We start from the raw sequence: 21,038 nt of genomic DNA, 5'->3' as shown, positions 1-21,038 counted from the left end.
CATCCTAGAGCAGCAGAGCAGGCCCCAGAATTTCATCTGGTCTCCGGGAGTCATCAGCTTTTTGGTGCCATGGATCCCTTAAACAGTCAGATGAAGTCTGTGTATCTTGTCTCAGAATATGTTTAAATGCCACATAATTAGAATGCAGACCAACAATAGAAATGCAATTATTAAAATATTGAAAAGGTGATCAAATTTGATTCCAGCAATATATGGAACTCTTTACACATGAAATGACAGGATAGTGGCACGAGTAATCACAGTCATGTTCGATGACGTGCTGCTGTGATGGGTCTAAATGCTACTGTGAATATCTGCAGAAACTGTAATAGTAGAACATTAGTGATTTCTAGAGACAGTCACAAGGACTGTGAACACCGCTGTGGTTTGCTGCTGACATTCACAATCGAAGGAAATGCTACAGTACAGTTAGAGGTTAGTGAATACAAACAAAAATGTATGTTTTCCCCATCCAAGTTCAGACTCCTGAACTTCAGCACTCTCCTTTGTTTCAAGTGTAGCTATCAGGGCTTTTTTGGGCTTCCCAGGTGGTACTAGTGGTAAAGAGCTTGCTTGCTAATGCAGGAATGTAAGAGACGTGGGTTTGATGCCCTGAGGATGGCGTAGCAACCACTCCAGTATTATTGCCTGGAGAATCTCATGGACAGAGTAGCCTGGTGGGCTACAGTCCATAGGGTTGCAAAGAGTTGGAGACGACTGAAGCGACTTCACACGCCCACTGAGCTTTTTTGACTCTATCCATGGCTATGCTAGATTTCAAGCAATCAGTGAAGATCTGATTACTGATAAACTATCCCACAACAATGCTCGACTTTGTCGGTAAATGTGGATTATAGGTTTGTACTTACTTTTTACTCCCTTGTACATATACATTTATACAAAAGTGAAAGTGTTAAGTCACTCAGTCATGTCCAGCTCTTTGTGATGGTAGCCTTCCAGGCTCCTCTGTCCATGGCATTCTCCAGGCAAGAATTCTAGAGTGGGTTGCCATTCCCTTCTCCAGCGGATCTTCCTGACCCAGGGATCGAACCCGGGCCTCCTGCTTTGCAGGCAGATTCTTTACCATCTGAGCCACAAAAGTAACATGCAATATGTGGATGTGGCCTTTCCTAGGGGCTTCCCAGGTAGCTCAGATGGCAAAGAAAAGCCTGCAATGACTAAGTGAACGGGCTGGCTAATTACCTTGCTGCTACATTTCTGAGTTCCCAGTCACCTCTCCCCTGCTTTTTGTTAATCTCTATAGTGTGTTCCTCTGTCAGCTTTCAGAGGATCCTTCTGGTTGGGGTCTTAACCTTTGCAGGTGTTACTTCAGGATGCTGAGCAGAGAGGGAGCAAGGCCACATGTCTGTGCGCCAAGGTGGGTCACCGGGGCTCTCACATTTCTGGTCTGTTAACAGTTTCTTAGATTTCAGTTATAGAGGCAGAGAGAAATCAGGGTCTACCCTCCTTGCGAAGGTTTCTAAATGCCACCATGCCAAAGGTCATGTGATTTTTTAATTTTCTGTCATGCCTGGGCCTCAGAAGAGTTGGTAGGCAACTAGCTCTTTTCTAAAATAACATCTTCTCCCCCCGTGAATGCCTTGAGTCACCATGAGATGATAAGCCCATTAATTAACCTGCCAAAGACCTTTCTTCTCGGTGGAGACCGCTTACCACTCAGCAGGAGTGTATCCTAGTAGGGTTAGTGCACGAAAGAAAACAATCCATCGGGACATGAGTTATGACATCTCGAGGAGTTAAAACAAGCCCATATGAGGGGAGAACTGCAGTATTCCCAGCAACACCTGGAGTACACATCCTTTAGTGGGAGTGAAGCTCTCCCATATCTGTGCTCAGGATGCTTTTGTCCCCCTCCTTTTTATTTTTTAATGAATTGGTGACTTGCCTAGTGAAAGCAGGTAAGGAAAGAAGTCTCGGGACTAAAGTCCTTGGAATATAGGTTTGCAAGATTATTTTTTTTCAAAAACATTTTCAAAAACAGAAAAAGCAACTTTAAATGGCAGAGGAAAAGAAGCAGCAGGAGGAAACTGCTTAAAAATCACTTCGAAAGGAGCTTCCCTGGTAGGCCAAGCAGTTGAGAAGCCACCTGCCAATTGCAGGGGACGTGAGTTCGATCCCTGGTCGGGGAAGATCCACCTGATGTGGAGCAGCTAAGCCCGTGCACCACAGCTACTGAGGCCTGTGCGCCCTAGAGCCTCAGCTCTGCAACAGGAGAAGCCACAACAACGAGAAGCCCGAGCACCGCAATGGCGAGCAGCCATGAAGAGCAGCCCCGCTTGCCACCACTACAGAAAGCCCGTGAGCAGCATCGAAGACTCAGCATAACCAAAAATAAATAAATAAACCTCAAAAAAAGAGAAAGAAAGGCTTCACTTTGAAAGAAAGGTTGTTCACTGGGCACATTCATACAGAGAACGAGTTGACTATGAACCCTCATCATCTTGAAATAGGTTTATATACCGGAGATACCAGTTCATTGGCTATCTGGAGAAGCACTCAAATAAACAACGGGGACAGAGAGGTGGGTGGGGAGAATGACAATGGGACTATGACACTTTAGAAACATGAAGCAAAATTATTCTCGGGGCAGTCTTTGCATGGGGAGGCCTTTTAGTTATTCAACAGTGTTTTGGAACAAATCAAACTGCACATAAAGATACACTATGGGCAGAGCAGCTAACAAGCAGGGTCACTGAGGGTACAGTGCAAAAACGTACAGGATCTGATGGCAGAAAGACTTTTGCAGGATGTGCCGGGGGAAATTTAAGATATTTATGGTTACTATTTTACTTATACTGCTTAGAGGACAATCACTGCTTGTTTATTCCTGAATCCTTGGTTTTGTCTTAACTTTTATATAATTTTATATTATTGTAGGAAAAAGAAATGGAAACAGGAAAGGGTTAGGAACTCCCGGGAGGGGAGGAACAGGCCATAGAACATTCTTTAGCCCAATTTAAGGGTGGGACAAATGGAAAAACATTTGCCAACCACCCAACCTTAAAGAATCACTTCGCTTGCCCTATAGGCCTTCGGGAGCTTAACGGCCATTGAGATTCACTCAACGGTGGAAGAAACTAGCATAAACCCATTAGTTTTTAGGTAAGTGATGTAAACTTCACCGACACTCAAAAGTCATTCTGGATATAAAATGCACTTTGTTCCAAAGGCTATCTGACCTGCCAGTGGTCAGAAGATTTCATAATTGACCTGATATTTCTCTGTCTGTTATTTTCCCCTTGTTATGTTTATAAAGCTCTGGTTGCATTGACAATTTTCCAGGAAATCGGTGTCAGGTAACAACCCCACCATGAATAGCTACCTCTAGAGAGCAGGGAATTTTATCCGGCGCTGAAAACATGCTGGTTGGTTTTCTACATACATGTTTATTTTCAGTTCAAAGACCAAATAGAAAACTCCATCGTGGAAAATGTTACCTGTTCATTCACACTCTTTTAATCCCTCAGCCCCCATAAAATAAATGTTCTAAAGTGTAAGCAGTGGGAAATCATGTAAACTCTACAGAAATAGAAAATAAATTAGCTTCTTTCAAGACTTGGGGGAGGTCCTTTTCCTGAATGCTAGACTCTGTTGCAAACAGAATCTGTCTTGAACGAAGAATAAATCTTTGGCCTATTTCACCATTTCCCCAGCATTGCGTAACAGCATATTTCAAATTCACTTTCTTCTCCAACTGCAGCAAAAAGGCAAGGAATAGTTTGCATTTGTGGAGCCTGAAAGACAGAAAAAAAAATTTTTTTTCAGTGGTTTAAGAATGGCCTTTTCCTCTGGTGTCAAACTGTTCATATATTATAGCTCTAAAGCTGAAGAATCCAAGAAAATTTGAGAGCAGATAAGTGATTCTATTCACAAGACAAGGCTGGGATCACTTAGAGTCTTTTTACTTAGGAGCAGTGGAGAATCCGATTCTGCATCACTTAGAATCGAGCCAGCATGAACATGGCAGGTTGCAGTTCTTTATTTCCAAAAAGATTTTGCTTGGGGGTCATGGCTGAAATCCTCTGACTTCTAAATTTGGGATCTACAAGTTTCTAGGATCCTGCTGAATGGGAACATCCCAGGATTTTAGATTAGGAAGCCTGTTGCCTTGGATTTCAGTTTCGCTTTTATCATAGGCTCAGAAAGCACAGTCTGAGAAATTCCTCTAGGACAAGAATGGAAGTGAGTGGATCTGGGATTTCTTACTACTGTTAAAGCTTTGCTGTTTTCTCACAAAGGATGCTAAGACTCTGCCACTGTAAATCCTATAGCCTTTCAGGAAAAGAAGTGATCAAACCACATTTTAAAAAGAACACAAAAAACACCTAAGTTAAAAAAAAAAAAGTGTTCACCAGGAGAAATGCAAATACAAGCACTTGGTCTTTGATCTGAATTTATACATGGAGGAATTTATCTACTGGGCCAAGAGTTCAAACTCGGCTGGAATACAGCGAGCTGGCCTCCCACGGCTGAGTGCAGGGTCTGGAGCCAGAAAGGATGCTTGATTAGCTTCAGAACAGAAGACCGTGATGAAGGCAGGGGACAAGGAATTCCAAATACTCCCCTAACGCCTGATTCAAGTCAGGGAAGTAAACTGAAAACAGGAGGAACGCAAGCATAACAAACATTATCAAAATGAAAATATTTTTGATGTTAGGAAGGGAAGTTTCCCTGGTGCAGACCTTGCCTCTCCGCTCAGGGCCATGCCAGCCTCACATCTATGGCTCTGGCGACCCCAGACGGGAGGCACAGTGACTCCTGGGAAGGGAAGAGGGGTGCTGTGCTGTGGGGGTGGCGGGGATGAGGGTGGGCTTGGTGGAAGACCCTTGGATTAACCACGTGACCTCCATACCAGTGACTTAGTATTTAAAGGGGCTTAGAATCTGTAGTTCCAGATTATCAGAAAACTCAAAGGGTGGGTATAGAAAGTCTGATTATGCATTAAAAAAAATCAGAAATGCAAGAGTGAAGGTGCAAATGAATCAGTTACCTGGTGTTTATTCAGTGGGGGAAGAAACAATTCTAGAAGTTTATTTAATAAGACATCTTTTGGAAAATAGAACTTGGAGTGACATGGTCACAAGACACAGACTGCTGGCAGGTGCAGGAATATGCAGGAGGCAAGAAATGGATTCTTTCCCAGCGCCTCTGCTGGATGGAGCGTGGCCTTGTTGGCACCTTGATTTCGGCCTGTGAGTGTGTGTTAAGTCGCTTCAGTCGTGTCTGACTCTGTGCAACCCTATGGACTGTAGCCCGCCAGACTCCTCCGTCCATGGAATTTCCTAGACAAGAATACTGGCGTGGGTTGCCATTTCTTTCTCCAGGGAAACTTCCTGACCCAGGGATGGAATCATCGTCTCTTACATCTCTTGCGTTGGCAGGCGGGTTATGACTTGTGTCAACCAGGAAGCTCCAGATTTCAGCCTACTAATACTGATTTCAGACTTCTAGCCTCTAGAACCACAAAAGGATATGTTTCTGGTATTTTAAACCACCAAGTATCTGCTATAGCAGTATTGGGGATAAAAGACACATGCGGACGCGCACACACACTCATCTCATAGAGGAAAGGAGTTGTTCTCTCTTCTTTATTTAACTAAGAAAATTGCAGACGGTAAAGAATCTGCCTGCAATGTGGGAGACCTGGGTTCGATCCCTGAGTTTGGGAAGATCCCCGGAGGAGGGAATGGCAATCCACTCCAGTATTCTTGCCTGGAGAATCCCCATGGACAGAGGAGCCTGGAGGGCTACAGTCCATGGGGTTGCAAAGAGTCGGACATGACCAAGTGCTAAGCACACACAACACACACCCTTATATCAATTACTGGTAATAACACTTGACTCTTGGCTTTTCTTTGCTGAAAACCATCTTTTATTGGTTCCCATTGTTGAATAATAGAGGTTAAAGTTAAATATGCTACCAATGTGACTTTAAAATAAAAATGAAAATTCAGCCTCAATAGTATTTGTCAAGTTGATGCTGACATATTTTGACAGTTTTTAAAAGCTGAAAGGTGACTAATTTAGAATCTTTTGCATCATGATTTGTTTGAGATTTGCTTTTGAATTGAGGAGAATTAACTCTGCATCAATGGCACCCCACTCCAGTACTCTCGCCTGGAAAACCCCATGGATGGAGGAGCCTGGTGGGCTATAGTCCATGGGGTCGCTAAGAGTCGGACACGACTGAGCGACTTCACTTTCACTTTTCACTTTCACGCATTGGAGAAGGAAATGGCAGCCCACTCCAGTGTTCTTGCCTGGAGAATCCCAGGGACGGGGGAGCCTGGTGGGCTGCGATCTATGGAGTCGCACAGAGTCAGACACGATTGAAGTGACTTAGCAGCAGCAGCAGCTCTGCATCTCTTATTAGTTAAGGTGTCTAACAGTCACTGGGTGCTTATTAACCAGTCTGAATGTCTGATTAAAAAATGGCTTCAGTGAAATGGAGAGGATTTCAGGTTCATAGCATTTAGTTAAAACTTTTCCTCTACTTTACAAGTTCTAACCTTTTTAAATCAAGTAGTCAATTATAACTAATGTCATAACTGAAACTTTTCTTTTTTCATTGACCAGGAATTTCTTATATATTAGCCACATATAAATTTAAAGTTATTAGAAAAATTATGTTTCCAGAGTTTTCAGAAATGCTATTTTCCATGCCTTATAAAAAAAAAAAAAAGATTATTAAACCCCCTGCTCCCCTGGAAAAGTTTCCTTTAAAAGCAAATTAATTAAGAATCTCACAGCTGTCAAGCTTCAAAACATTCTCTTTCAGTTAGACAGGGGAGAGTTAATTATCACCATCTTTCAGAGATGTTACAGATGTCATCTTAGATTTAATTATCACAATCTTTTATTTAAGTAGCTTGGGCTTCCAGCCTATTTTGGCTCCTGCCTGGGAGTGGAAAACAGGGGCTCACTCTACTCCAGGGATGGCTTTCACGTGAGGAACTGAAGACCTTTTTCTTGAAACACAATGATGAGGAACAATTTTTGAGTTGCTTCTTGAAAAGACAGTTTCAGGATTAAAATCATAGAGTTCAGGAGCAACCCTAAGAAACCCCAAAACTCTATGGTTTACAGTCTGGGGATAAGAGACTCTGTCCACAGAAGGCTTGCAGGCAGCAGCCAATCAAGATTAATTTATGATTATTAAACATCACTGAAACTTTCTGCTCCGAAGAGAGTTTGGGGAAGAAAATGAACTGGTATTAATATTATACTCCTTTCTGCATATGCAATTCAAGAAAAACAATAATGGCAGGACCAGAGTCAATTTGATTCCATACTAATCATAACTTTGCACATCAGAATGAGGTAAGGGAGTGTCTGAATCCTTTAGGAAATCTGCTTTCTTGAATTCATTTGAATCCTGCCAAGACTCAGAAATATGATAAAGATTCAAAACAAGAAATCCAAAGGAGGGGGGGAGTGAAACCCTCAAAGTCAGTCATCTTCTAACAAAAGACTGACCAGTAATGTCACGGGATCAGTTTCACTGGGACAAACAACTTATTTTAATTAGTTCCATTTGGTAACATCCAAAACAATGAATCATGCCCTTATTCTGACAATGGCAAAAGCATGACAGGGAAAGTTTGGAAAGAAGAAGCAAGAACTCAAATTGTGGTGGTTACTTGACACCTCTCGATTGTAGGAAGTCTCACCTTTTCCTGGAAGGTGAGATAAACAGGGAAGGAGAGGAAGTGGAAGGGAAGAAAGGAGAAGCTTCTTTCATATGGGACATGTCACATCTGCAACACATTTTGCAAAGAGTAAGAAGAGCGACTGGAGAAGGCAATGGCACCCCACTCCAGTACTCTTGCCTTGAAAACCCCATGGATGGAGGAGCCTGGTAGGCTGCAGTCCATGGGGTCGCGAAGAGTTGGACACGACTGAGCGACTTCACTTTCACTTTTCATTTCCATGAATTGGAGAAGGAAATGGCAACCCACTTGTGTTCTTGCCTGGAGAATCCCAGGGACGGCAGAGCCTGGTGGGCTGCTGTCTATGGGGTCGCACAGAGTCGGACTGAAGCGACTTAGCAGCAGCAGCAACAGCAGCAGCGGCAGCAGCTGTGCGACCTGAGCAAGTGGCTGACGTTTCTGAGCCAGAGTTTCCGTAACTCTGACCTAACACTACTACCCATTGCATGATGTTGAGGCCAGTGTGACACGTGACTGGGGATGGTGAAGCAATTCCTGATACAGCTGTGGAGCAAGAGGTAGGGCTGAGAGTGGAAAGGCAATACGATTCCCCTGCCGTCTGGTGAATCAGGGTCATCCCTCAGCTTCCCCCCTCAGTGACCGCAGGAAGGATCTAACTTCTTGGGACAACACCTGCCTGCAAGGGGTATTTAGCACAATGCTTGGCCCATTGGAGGGAATCCTCACAGGCCAGTGTCCTGACCCCAAACCTCTGCTCATCCTTACTTAAAGTCCAAAGGGACACTTGTCAAGGGAACGAGGACACCAGGGTTTCGGTGTAGGTGCAGGAGAAGCTGAGCACATGCTGTCTGGCACTACCTGAGTCTTAACTGCAATAATTAAGGAATAATTAGGTTTACATGACCTATGTGGAGAACAAATAAAAATGGACCAAGAGACTGAAAAAGAACTGTCCCAGAGAGAGAAAAGAACTGCACATTCTTGTTCTGGAGAAAAACAATTAAGTGGCAGAAATGTGGTTTGATGGCTTGACATGACAAGAGAGATTAGTCTGGACAGAGTCAACACAAAGTTTAAGAGAAATGATACTGTGATTTTCCCCAAGGCCTGGCTGGGAAACCCCAGGCCTTCACACACATACACATGCACCATCGAATCAAAAGACCAAAAGAACTGTTGTTATCAAAGCTCAAGCTTATGGGCTTCTCTGTTAAATCAGCCTCTTTAGTTTATTTTCTGCAGTTTTCTTCATCAGTAATGAGAAGGATATGAAGGGTGGTTGTGGTTAAAACTAAATACAGCTCTCACTCCTCAGCAAAAAACACACATGGACAACCCCGAACACCACACACACAACCCAAATCCCAAACTTCGTATTAATTCGTCTTTTACCTTGCTCATCCTAGCCTAAGTCTTCAGTGTAACAGTAGCAGAGACTTAACAAAAAACAAACAAATTCCCCGTGTTGACTACTGACAGTGAAACAACAAGGCTTCTCATGTGGCTCAGTGGTAAAGAATCCACCTGCTAAGCAGGAGACACAGGTTCTATCCCTGGGTCAGGAAGATCCCCTGGAGAAGGGAATGGCTTCCCACTCCAGTATTTTTGCTCAGAGAATCCCATGGACAGAGGAGCCTGGTGGGCTACAGTCCATGGGATCTCAAAAGAGTCGGACACGACTAAGAGACTACATAACAGGTGAAACAAACAGAAATTGAGAGTCCTGTGTGACTGGCTTAGGGCATAACTCAGGGACAACTGGAAAGAAGGGTCTTCAGGTCAAACAAGCTCATCCGGAAGGCTCAGAATATGCTGGCAAGAGGGAAGGGTACTGGGCTAAGGACCAGGAACTGGAGGGAGTGGGAGAAGGAATGGGGTGTTTGCGGGGAAGGAAAGCATCTTGAGAATACGCTGAGGATGTGTTTGATACATGGGTGGGGAAGAGCAGCTCCAGGTCTCTCAACTTCTGATGGAGTTTTCCAGGGAGGAGAATTAGGAGGGTGTTCTTCGCGATGGGAAGCCAGGGCAGAAGTCAGCAGGTATGATCGTAGGACAGAGAGGCAGACGTGAATGAAACCAAAGCCCCGCACTCCCTCCTGCCCTGGGCTGCCTAAGCCAGCTCCAAGGCAAGCCCAACCCTCCACACTGTGTGGCTGGTGAGTCATCAAGGGCTTTCATTTCTGCTGCCCTGTCCTTTCCTGTGACTCACAGGACCCTTGGAGCTAGAAGATCTGTCCCATCTCTGAGTCTTTCCAGTGTTATAAGAGCCCAACCACCTGCTGTGTGACAGTGCCATGAGTTACACTCTATCCTGCAAAAGTACACTGAAGTCCTGACCTAGTACCTATGACAGTGACTTTAACTGGAAATAGGGTCTTAGCAGATAAAATCAAGGTAAGGTGGGTTGCCATTCAATGTGCCTGGTGTCTTTTAGGGAAAAGACAGGGAGGAGACAGAGGGATGACAAGGATGGATGGCCACCACCAGAAGCTAGGAAGAGGCCAGCAAGGGTTCTGCCAGAATCTGAATGCACGGCCTTTGGATGACACCTTGACTTTGGACTTCTCACCTCCAGAATTGTGGGAGCATAAACATCTGTTGTTTGAGTCACCCAGTTGTGACACTGTTATGGCAACCCCAGGAAAGAAACACACCAGGAGTCCTTGATCACATGCTTCTAACTCTGGACTAAGGGATGTGTGGTATAAGGTACAGTTGGTGGACTTGATGACAGTAGATATTAGTTCTAAGTCTAGAAAAAGAGTAATGAGTTTACAGGACTCCTTTGTCAGAGAGACGTCTTAAATCTATACTCAGAGATGGCGTGATTGACTTTCATTGGAATTGAATCCAGGCAAACCAAGGAGCTGCCCATCTAAAAACATATCCATACCCAGGAGTGACCCCAGTCATGACCGTAGCTAGGAATGGGTTCACAGTAACCAAGTGAGGAAATTACATATCAGACCATTTGCATAAGAAATATAAGAAAAATAAAACAAAAAGAGATCTGAACTAGGGGGGAAAAATAAAAAAGCAAAGAAAGAAAGGAAAAGGAAAAAGCCCAAGAGCCTACCTGAATCGGGTCCTGTGAAAATCTCGCTCACTCAGAACAAGCCTTTAACCTGCTCTGTTTCTGTATCAAGATCTATGTCGTAGAAGCAGGGCCGAGTCGGCAGTCCTGGCATGGTGCTCATCTAGGGGAGAGAACAAGAGATTACAACATTAGCCATGTTGCAGTGTGATCACTCTGGACAATGTCCATCCAACGACATAAATTAACTCTAATTCAGTTCAGCCCCATGTAACTTTGGGTTATATATACACGTATCATTTTATATCTACCATCTGCTATTTCAATCTTTGTTCAAGGAAAGGAAATCCCCCCCATGGTCCCACAAGACACCATAACTCCCAAATAGTGACCTGTGAACCCTTTTTTCTAAGTCAAATCTTGATGATGAAGCCCTACAAAGATGAGCCCCTCTGGCTGAAGGGGACAGTGGGTGTGGATGGGTCCAATGACAGCCTGCTGACTACCCCTAAGACACATTTTGGTAGAATTGCTAACTCTTGGAGCATGGTTTGAAAACTCCTGTTCTCCAGCTGGTCTACTTTACCAGCTAGAACTGTTGTTTATGGAGAACTTACTATGTGCCAGGCATTGTACAAGCACTTTCATTTTTTCTTATTACTTTTTTTTTCTTTTTGGCTGCACTTAGCTGCCCAACCAGGGACAGAATCTGTGCCTGCTGCAGTACATGTGTGGAGTCCTAACCACTGGACCAAAGGGGAATTTCCAATGTAAAAGTAAATTCCCTTTACTTTTTTCCATCATTCCCCAAACCCTATGAAGTAGGTACTTTTATAATTTCCATGTTACAAGGAACATAATTGAAGGTCAGAGGTGTGAAGTCATTTGCCCAAGGCTGCAAAGGTAATAGGGGCTTCCCTGGCAGCTCAGTTGATAAAGAATCTGCCGGCCATGCAGGAGACCCAGGTTCGATCCCTGGTTCAGGAAGATCCTCTGGAGAAGGAAATGGCAACCCACTCTAGTATTCCTGCCTGGAAAATTCCATGGACAGAGGAGCCTGGCGGGCTAGTCCATGGGGTCGCAAGAGGTGGACACGACTTAGCGACTAACCCACCACCACACAAGTAATAAACAGTAAAATGAGAAATTGAATTCCATGCCTATAATCTCAAATTACTCATTTAAACACCACTACCACCACCGTATGGGCACTTCATAGTCTTATGTGGATAACTTAAGTTCCCCATTACCGTTAGAAGTAGGCACTAATTTTAACCTCACTTTACTGATGAAGACAGAAGATGTGTGCATGCTAAGTTGCTCCAGTTGTGTCTGACTCTTTGTGACCCATGGACCATAACCTGCTAAGCTGTTGTGTCCATGGGATTCTCCAGGCAAGAATACTGGAGTAGGTTGCCGTTTCCTCCTCCAGGGGATCTTCCTGATCCAGGGATCGAACCCACGTCTCTTATGTCTCCTGCAGTGGCAGGCAGATTTTTTAACCACTAGTACCACCTGGGAAGCCTGAATTCAGGATACTTAGGCACAAAGGATGTGCTCAAGGACACGTCAGTGGTGGAGACAGAATTAAAACCAGGCCCGTGCCTCACCGTTTTGCTGCACTGTGTCCAGATCGGTTTTGCAACGTGCACTCTTTGTCCACCTGCACCAGAGACCCTTGGTGAGCAGGGGAAGCCGCCCAGTTCCCTCTGGTGATTCTCACACACTAAACACGTGTCCAGGAGCCAGAGAATGAGGCTCCTGGAGAGTGCTCCCTATTGACTTTAGCATTACCCACTTCTTCCCCACCTGGCCAAAAGTTCTCAACACAAAAGGAACCCAGATAAAGCCTCTGTCTCAGATCTCAGCTCTCTCACTCTTAAGGTCCTTTCTGCAGTGGCAGGATTCCCTATCCGCCACCCACTCTTCCCTCCTATGATGCTGACAGGTTCTTGCTACTCAAACTTGGGGGGACTGTAGACCAGTAGCATCGCTATCACCCAGGAGCTTGTGGGAAATCCAGTCTCTCAGGGCCCACCCTCGGCCAGCTGAATCAGAACCTGCAATTTCGGCTCATCTCCAGGAGATTCGTGTGCATGTGACCATTGGAGTAGCCCTGGCTTAGTCAGTGTGGCCTAGGATGTCTCTCCCACCGTTCCCTCTAGCCCTGGGACAGGGAGCTCAAGGGGAAGGGGCTGAGGAGCAGCAGTGAGGAAAGCCCTTTCAGCCTTGATAAAAGGCTGTTAGTTCTTCCTGGCATGAGCTGCAGGTCAGGGAGGAAACCTGCGCACCTGTGGTCTCATAACCTCCGGGACTGTGTGAGTCTGAATGACAGGGGTCTACACGGCCAGATGTAAAGCACCGTGATATAGTGGCCAGCTCAGGACTGCACAGGACTACTTTTCAGTATATAATGGTTTGAAATATGAATATATTGAAATATAATATATTTCAGTATATTATAAAGAGGCTTCTGAGGCACCACTGATAGCCTGTGTCCAGGAAAATGTGCTCTGGGTATTAAGCAGTGAATTACAAACAATTTCTGGCACACAACCTGCTTGTAGGTGGGGACTTCCCGTACTTTAAAGCTTCTGGTATCCGGATGGCTACTTATCCTCCTGAGGTTTCTGTTCCTAGCAAAGGGGTAACATTTTTCTCTGGTTACTACAGTGGCTTCTCCTAGGAGAACCCAGAAAGAAACCCACGCTTAATGTTTTAGCACTGAGACATCAAACACAAAGGACGCTGGTGAGAACAGTCCATATTTTTTTCAGTTGCCTGGGCTACAAAGTCATACCAGTTACTCTACAGCAGTTTTCCTACCTAATCGCATTCTGACATGAATATTTAAAGATGCCCTTATGATCTGTGTGGGGATATGGATTTGGAAAAAGGAATCAACGTTTTACAGTTTGGGATGGACATGTACACACTGCTATATTTAAAATGGATAACCAATAAGGACCTGCTGTATAGCGCACGGAACTCCACTCAATGTTATGTGGCAGCCTGGATGGGAGGTGAGTTTGGGGGAAAATGGGTACATATATGGGTTTCCCAGGTGGCTCAGTGGTAAAGAATCCACTTGCCGATGCAGGAGTCTTAGGAGATGCGGGTTCAATCCCTGGCTCGGGAAGACCCCTTGGAGAAAGAAATGGCAACCTGCTCCAGTATTCTTGCCTGGAGAATCCCATGGACAGAAGAGCCTGGTGGCCTACAGCAGTTCATGGGATTGCAAAGAGTCGGACATGACTGAGTGACTGAACACGCATGCACACGTGGATACATGTATATGTATGGCTGAGTCCCTTTGCTGTTCCCTTGAAACTACTGGAACACTGTTAATTGGTTATACTCCAATTTTATACATTAGAAAGTTGAAAACATTAAAAAAAGAAGAAGAAGAAATGAGCAGTCACAGTCAGCCACAGTGAATCTGCTCCACCTCTAATTTAATTCACTCTCTAGGTTGAGGGGATCCGGGTGAGGATCCCAACCCAGACTTGATGGCTGCTGCTTCTAAGCTGCAGCGCTCTTCACTCCAGGGCAGAATTCAGTATGAGGCAGATCAGATATAAACCCACATGAGGTGAGAAAGCCCAGGAAGAACCCCGAAGGCAGTGCATCTGGGGCCAAAGTGACAACGGAATCTTCTATTGTGGACAACACAATTGCCCTGCCTGCTTGTTCACACGCTATTTTTACAGATGTGAAAATTCAACTCTCCATCATTCACGTTTAGCTGGTGCCAGACCAAGGTTGACAAAGACAGTGTGATTTGTGCGCTTCCTGGAGCTGAACCGCCAGCTGCACTGAATCAGCGCGTGTGTCTTTAGGTCATTCTGATGCTGTCACAAAACTGGGAGCTTTTCAAAGTAGCCAAGATATTACATGCCAGGAAGTATAAAATGTCTTTCCTCTATTTTCAACTTATTTTACTCAAATGGGAGGAAAAATGAGTTCTCAGAAGACTCCCATGTTTCTTTCCAATGATGCAATAGTCACTTCCAAGAATCAAGAATCCAGTTTATTTGGGATGAACAATAGACAAGTGTGTGGAGCATGCAGAGCTGGGGTGACTCCCAGCCCTGGGGACAAAACCACCTCCAGTCCAGATATTTTTAAAATAAAATTCCTGCTGAGGACTTCCCTGATGGCACAGTGGCTAAGAATCTGCCTGTCAATGCAGGGGACATGGGTTCAATCCCCGATCCGGGAAGATCCCACCTGCTGTGGAACAGCTAAGCCTGTGCATTGCAACCCCGAGAGCCACCATAAAGAGAAGCCCGATCACTGCAACGTAAAGTAGTCCCTGCTCCCCACAAGTAGAGAAAGCCCGAACACAGCATCCAAGACCCAGCACAGACAAAAATAATAGAAAAAAAAGACTACTAAAAAAAAAAAAGTCCTGCTGAGCAAAGTCTGTCACCAAAGGATTGGAGCCCCCAGACAAGAGTCAGCATAGAATGACAGGAAAGAATGTGGACAGCCCTTGGGAGTTGACCTCTGGCCCCATGCCTGGGGTCAGTGGTGATCTATGTTGACTTTATTTGTGTGCCCTCTAAGAAGGCCTCCTGCTTAAAATAACCAGGGGCCACAAAATTGTACTTACTTGTCATGCTGCATTAATGGATTCTTTTACAAAGGCTGAAAAACATGCTTTTTTGCCCATCACGGCCCTAATTTTAGCCACAATGAATCTTCCAAATCTTTGATTTCAAGTTAAGCTTATTTGAGAGAAATTATGAGCTGTAGGAATAGCTTTTATGAATGTTCATTAAAACCAGTAAAGAGAAAATATTCATATACTTAAAAACTTGTCATTCAGAAGTAAACGTAGAACACTCTTAGAATGAGTAGAAAAATTACCCAAAAATCTGTTTCATAAAATGACAGAATCATATTTACCAACCACTTAGCCAAAATGTTATCATAGTTAATTTTGTTGCGCTTGTGAAATAATTTCTTTTCTGCCTTCTCCTTAAATCTACTACTTTTTCCTACTGGATAAGCCATCCAAGTTTGTTTTAATTCAAAAAAAGAAATAAGCATTTTAACTCACACCTATTTTGTTCCTTCAGTTCATGACCTGAAATGGAATCCCTTCTATATCTTTCCTCCATCAAATTGATGACTGAACACACATATCTCATTTCAAAAATTTAAAAACAACCAAAATGACTGCAATGATTAATTACATGATGATATAATCTAAATAAAAAGATTCTTTTTGATGAAACAATAAGTCAAAAATTTAAACTATTGAGCAAAAGTATCTTCTGAATTGTAAATACAGTGCCTGACAATATTAGGCCTGTAAAAAATATATTTTAAAACAGATGAGTAAAATGGAGGATGATTAGGGAGTTACGTAACAAGCAGAAAGAAAACTTCTTGAGGATTAGGATTATTCCCTCCCAATGCCTTTGGATGTGAGGGACAGAACTGTATATATCTCATGGTCATGTGGATAATTAGGCAAGCTACTCTAAGATGATACACGAGGAAAAATGTCCAGTATAAATACTGAGTTAAAGGAAAGAGGAGAGGTATTACAAGTTATGGTAATGAAGAGGAATTCCACGTGCTTGACTTGGTGGTGATGGATGCTCTGGGATTTCTTTCTGGGTTAGGTAAGAACCTCCTGCACAGCCCGTGACTGCCAGGGATGTTCTGGGTGCTTGGTGCATTTTCAGAGCGCATTTACCTCTCCTGGTGGCCAACGAATGCCTGTTCCTATGCAAAAGGACAGTGAGGCTTGGCTTCATTCAACCCACAATCCTTTGCTGATCACTCACCATGGGGACACCAAGGTGACCAGGACCTGGTCCCTGCTTCCAGAGGAAGAGACCATTAAAAGTGGATCATTTGGGTCAAGTCACTATTTTTGGTTTAAAAAAAAAAAAAAAAAAGAAAACCAAAAAAACCTTTTCATTCTTTGCTTTTTATATAAAAAGAATGAACATAATAAATTCTTAACCTCTGACTTTCAAAGACAGCAGTCAAGTTCAATGGCTGTAAAGATGACTCTGTTGTGCCCAGGTATTGGGCCAGTATTACAGAGCTCAGATGATTCCAACTTACTTCAATGGCCTGGAATAAAAGACTGAGCAAGTACAGTTATTTCTCTCTTCTTTTGTAAAGGAAACTATAATTCTTAGGGGTAAGAATCCTGTGCCAAACTAACTTTTCCATTAGTTTAAAAAACCTAACTTTCAACAAAATACTTTCAAAAAGAAAGCACTTTCAATCAAGAAGTAAAAAATAATAAAACTAAAAAGCCAAGGCTTGCTTCCTTAATACTGCTTCCCAGAGGTGACCCATGTAAACAATTTCTTGTGCAAACTCCCAGGTAATTTTCTATTCTTATATAAGCCATGTGATTATATTACATGTATGTATATAGTTAAATACAGGACTTAGATAATTCCACATGCACAATTCTGAAATCTGATTCTCAGGAAGATGAAAACTTAGAAGAGGTAACTAGGGTAATTTCTAAACAAAGGAATGTGGCTGGAGAGAGGAGACTCAAGGAGAGTGGTTGCCAACACACTCTACATTTGACCCTTGAATCATGTGGGTGTTAGAGGCACTGATGTCCAGGAAGATTGAAAATCCACGGATCATTTGTAGTTGGCCCTCAGTATCCACCGTTCCTCCCTATCCTCGGATTCAACCAACGCAGATCTTGGATTGTGTAGTACTGTCATATTTAACTGAAAAAAAGAATCTATGTAGAAGTGGACCCGCCCTGTTCAACCCCTGTTGTTCAAGGATCAACTGCATAATGTAAAGTCAATGGGCCCTGCCTTTTGGAAAATGAGGGATTAGGCAGAGTGCTTTAGGAGAAAAGGAAAATAAATATGAAGCAGAAGGGTCTGACCGACCGAATGTCAACAAAGGAAATGAAGAAATTGGGCAGCTTTCATCCATAAGCTAAAGAACTCAAGTACTACAGCTTTTTAAGTTCAAAGACCACTCTGCACTTGAGATGTCTCCCCCCTGCCCCGCCCCCACACACATACACTAAAGAATTTATTTTCCTTTTTTTGGCTCTGATTTCAAGTATGGAACCCTTAATCAGTTTTCAACTGTGGTTGCCAGGAAAGCTCCATGCTGGCTTGCTCAGTAAGACACTGTCCTTCCTGTCCCCCTGCCTGGAAGATCAGAGGGGGCACAATGGAATGTGCCACCTGCGGGCTTCTCTCTATTGTCCTTTGGGTGGTGGCTTTATCCCCAGGCTTCCTGCATGGGCAGCTCTGGGCCACAAAGCCATACAGTGTGACATCCAGGACAAGAAAGAATGTCATCTTCATGGACTGGCTCTTTATATGTTAATTATATGTTTCTCAGGTAAGAAAAAAGGGTTCATTAGATTTCCTCCTAATTTTTCTGGCTCTATAGGCAATTTTAAAACAGGCCCCTTTCTGTCAATCCTACTAATGACAATCAGCTCTGGCACTAGACCCATTAACTGAGACCTAAGTGAGAAGACTCTTAACTGCACCTTGGACTGCAAGGAGATCAAACCAATCCATCCTAAAGGAAACCAACCCTGAATATTCATTGGAAGGACTGTTGCTGAAGCTAAAGCTCCAGTACTTTGGCCACTTGATGCCAAGAGCTGACTCACTGGAAAAGACACTGATGCTGGGAAAGATTGAAGGCCAGAAGAAGGGGATGACAGAGGATGAGATGGTTGGATGGCATCACTGACTCAATGCACACAAGTTTAAGTAAACTCTGGGAGAGAGCTGAGGACAGAGGAGCCTGGTGGGCTACAGTCCACGGGGTCACGAAGAGTCAGAAGAGACTTAGTTGACTACACAACAACAGAGTACCAAGCAAACAAGGACCTTTGATGACAAATATTAAGAGAGAAAACTTTAGAAGTGTGAGGAAAAACTAAAAACAGGTATGATTTTAAAATGAGTTCAGTCTTCATGAAAATAAAGACGATTTCTCTCTCTGTGCAAGCCAAAGAAGACGATGTGAACAGCAGCAGCACGAATTTAATTCTTCCCACACTGCTCCTCTCTGCTTGAAATTTTGCAGTATATTCATTCACCAGTCCTCCGATGGGCAGGTGGCAGGCCAGGAGAACCTCTGCCAGCTTTGCCAAAACAAATCAATTTAATAACGTTTCATTGTTCGGAAACTCACTATTAAGTAATCAAATTCTGGTTTCTGAGAACCTCAGCTTCTGAAAACGAACTGTGCTGTTCTGGACGTCTGTTTTATCCCAAGGTCCTACTGGCAATTAAATTATTCTGGAACTCTTGTAAGAAGGGATAAAGGAAATAAAAGAGGAGGAAGGGGAAGGCATGGGGGATCATGAAACCTTCCTTTACTTAGTTGAGCTGGTCTTTTCTTCAAGGAGCTTGGTATCGAAGACATAGCTGCCCACGTCATTTCCCTTTTCTTTTCAACTCCCTTCCCCTTGACCCTGGCAAAGCTCTTCCCCAGAGATAATAAGCTGCTGCAGCAGGAAAACAGTAAGATGGGGCAAACTGTATCCATTATTTTAAAGCAAAGGAGTTGTCTTCTCTACTGTTTACCAACTGGACATTTGGCTGGCCGAGGCCTGACCAGGAAACTGCATTAGGAAACAATTCATGACCACCCTGCCATCTAATTTTGTTTTTGTTGCTGTTCAGTCACTAAGTCATGTCTGACCTCATGGACGGTTTCACTGTCCTTCACTATCTCCTGGAGTCTCCTGGAGTTTGCTCAAACTCATGTCTATTGTGTTGGTCCTGCCATCCAACCATTTCATCCTCTGCTGCCCTCTTCTCCTTTTGCCTTCAATCTTTCCCAGCATCAAGGTTTTTTCTAATGAGTCATCTCTTCGAATCAGGTGGCCAAAGGCCTCAGCTTCAGCAACAGTCCTTCCAATGAATATTCAGGGTTGGTTTCCTTTAGGATTGACTGATTGAGCTCTGTGCTGTCCAAGGGACTACCTAATTTAACCATTTTAAATACTAGAGACCTACATTGTTCTGCTACCTTTTTTTTTTTCCCCTTTAGGTGGTTCAGACCAGATATCAGTAGAACACTCTTTTCATCTCTCAAATATACAGCTATTGTTACTTTTGGTCAGATCAGGATTTATTCAGTTCAGTTCAGTTGCTCAGTTGTGTCGGACTCTTTGCAACCCCATGAATTGCAGCACGCCAGGCCTCCTGTCCATCACCAACTCCCGGAGTTCACTCAGATTCACATCCATCGAGTCAGTGATGCCATCCAGCCATCTCATCCTCTGTCGTCCCCTGGTCCTCCTGCCCCTAATCCCTCCCAGCATCAGAGTCTTTTCCAATGAGTCAACTCTTCGCATGAGGTGGCCAAAGTACTGGAGTTTCAGCTTTAGCATCATTCCTTCCAAAGAAATCCCAGGGCTGATCTCCTTCAGAATGGACTGGTTGGATCTCCTTGCAGTCCAAGGGACTCTTAAGATTTATTGCTATGCTATGCTATGCTAAGTCACTTCAGTCGTGTCCGACTCTGTGCAACCCCATAGACGGCAGCCCACCAGGCTCCCCTGTCCCTGGGATTCTCCAGGCAAGAACACTGGAGTGGGCTGCTATTTCCGTCTCCAATGCATGAAAGTGAAAAGTGAAAGTGAAGTCGCTCAGTCGTGTCCGACTCTTAGCGACCCCATGGACTGCAGCCCACCAGGCTCCTCCATCCAGGGATTTTCCAAGCAAGAGTACTGGAGTGGGGTGCCATTGCCTTCTCCGTAAGATTTATTAGGACAATGTAAATATTACTCATAGGAGGGCCATCATACATATTCTGATCACATTCTCATTCTTGTGCAACCCCTGTTTCTCCTAGAGTTAATCACTGTCTTGTATCTTTATTAGGTTGGCTTTCAATAGAGCTATCATTCACGCACTAGTGCACCCTGACAGCCTTGGTCATCCCTTCACATTGCTGATGCATGAGGTTAGTTTTCCTTACAGCCATCCTGCTGGAGCCCTTCCTCCTGTAGCCCTGCTAAACAGCTGATGGTGGGATCTCCCTTTGCCATGCTCCTGGGGATTCCTTTCTATTGCCTCCATTTCCATTTGCTACGCCATATTGTGGATATGGGTTTTCCAGGTGGTGTTAGTGGTAAAGAACCCACCTGTCAATGCAGGAGACGTGAGATATGGGTTCAATCCCTGGGTTGGGAAGATTCCCCTGGAGAAGGAAATGGCAACCCACTCCAGTATTCTTGCCTGGAGAATCCCATGGACAGAGGAGCCTGTCGGGCTACAGTCCATGGGGTCACAGAGAGTCAGACACGACTTAGCAACTAAACAACA

General features: G+C 44.0%; 1 protein-coding gene across 1 annotated transcript in view; it reads right to left on the bottom strand.

The window, feature by feature from the left end:
* Positions 1-3,391: 3,391 nt before the first annotated feature.
* MTHFD1L (methylenetetrahydrofolate dehydrogenase (NADP+ dependent) 1 like) overlaps positions 3,392-21,038 on the bottom strand; it is a 181,159-nt gene continuing 163,512 nt past the window's right edge. Inside the window, exons 27-28 of the mRNA XM_055535958.1 lie at positions 10,768-10,888; positions 3,392-3,755 (exon numbers count right to left, since the gene is read on the bottom strand). Coding sequence (XP_055391933.1) covers positions 10,799-10,888 — 90 coding nt within the window. The 3' untranslated portion in view covers positions 3,392-3,755; positions 10,768-10,798. The remainder of the gene's footprint in view (positions 3,756-10,767; positions 10,889-21,038) is intronic.

Source organism: Bubalus kerabau, chromosome 9 (assembly GCF_029407905.1).
Source record: "Bubalus kerabau isolate K-KA32 ecotype Philippines breed swamp buffalo chromosome 9, PCC_UOA_SB_1v2, whole genome shotgun sequence".
Classification (NCBI taxonomy): Eukaryota; Metazoa; Chordata; class Mammalia; order Artiodactyla; family Bovidae; genus Bubalus; species Bubalus kerabau.
Note: the sequence above shows the minus strand (reverse complement) of the source record. Positions and strands in the feature narration are given on the sequence as shown.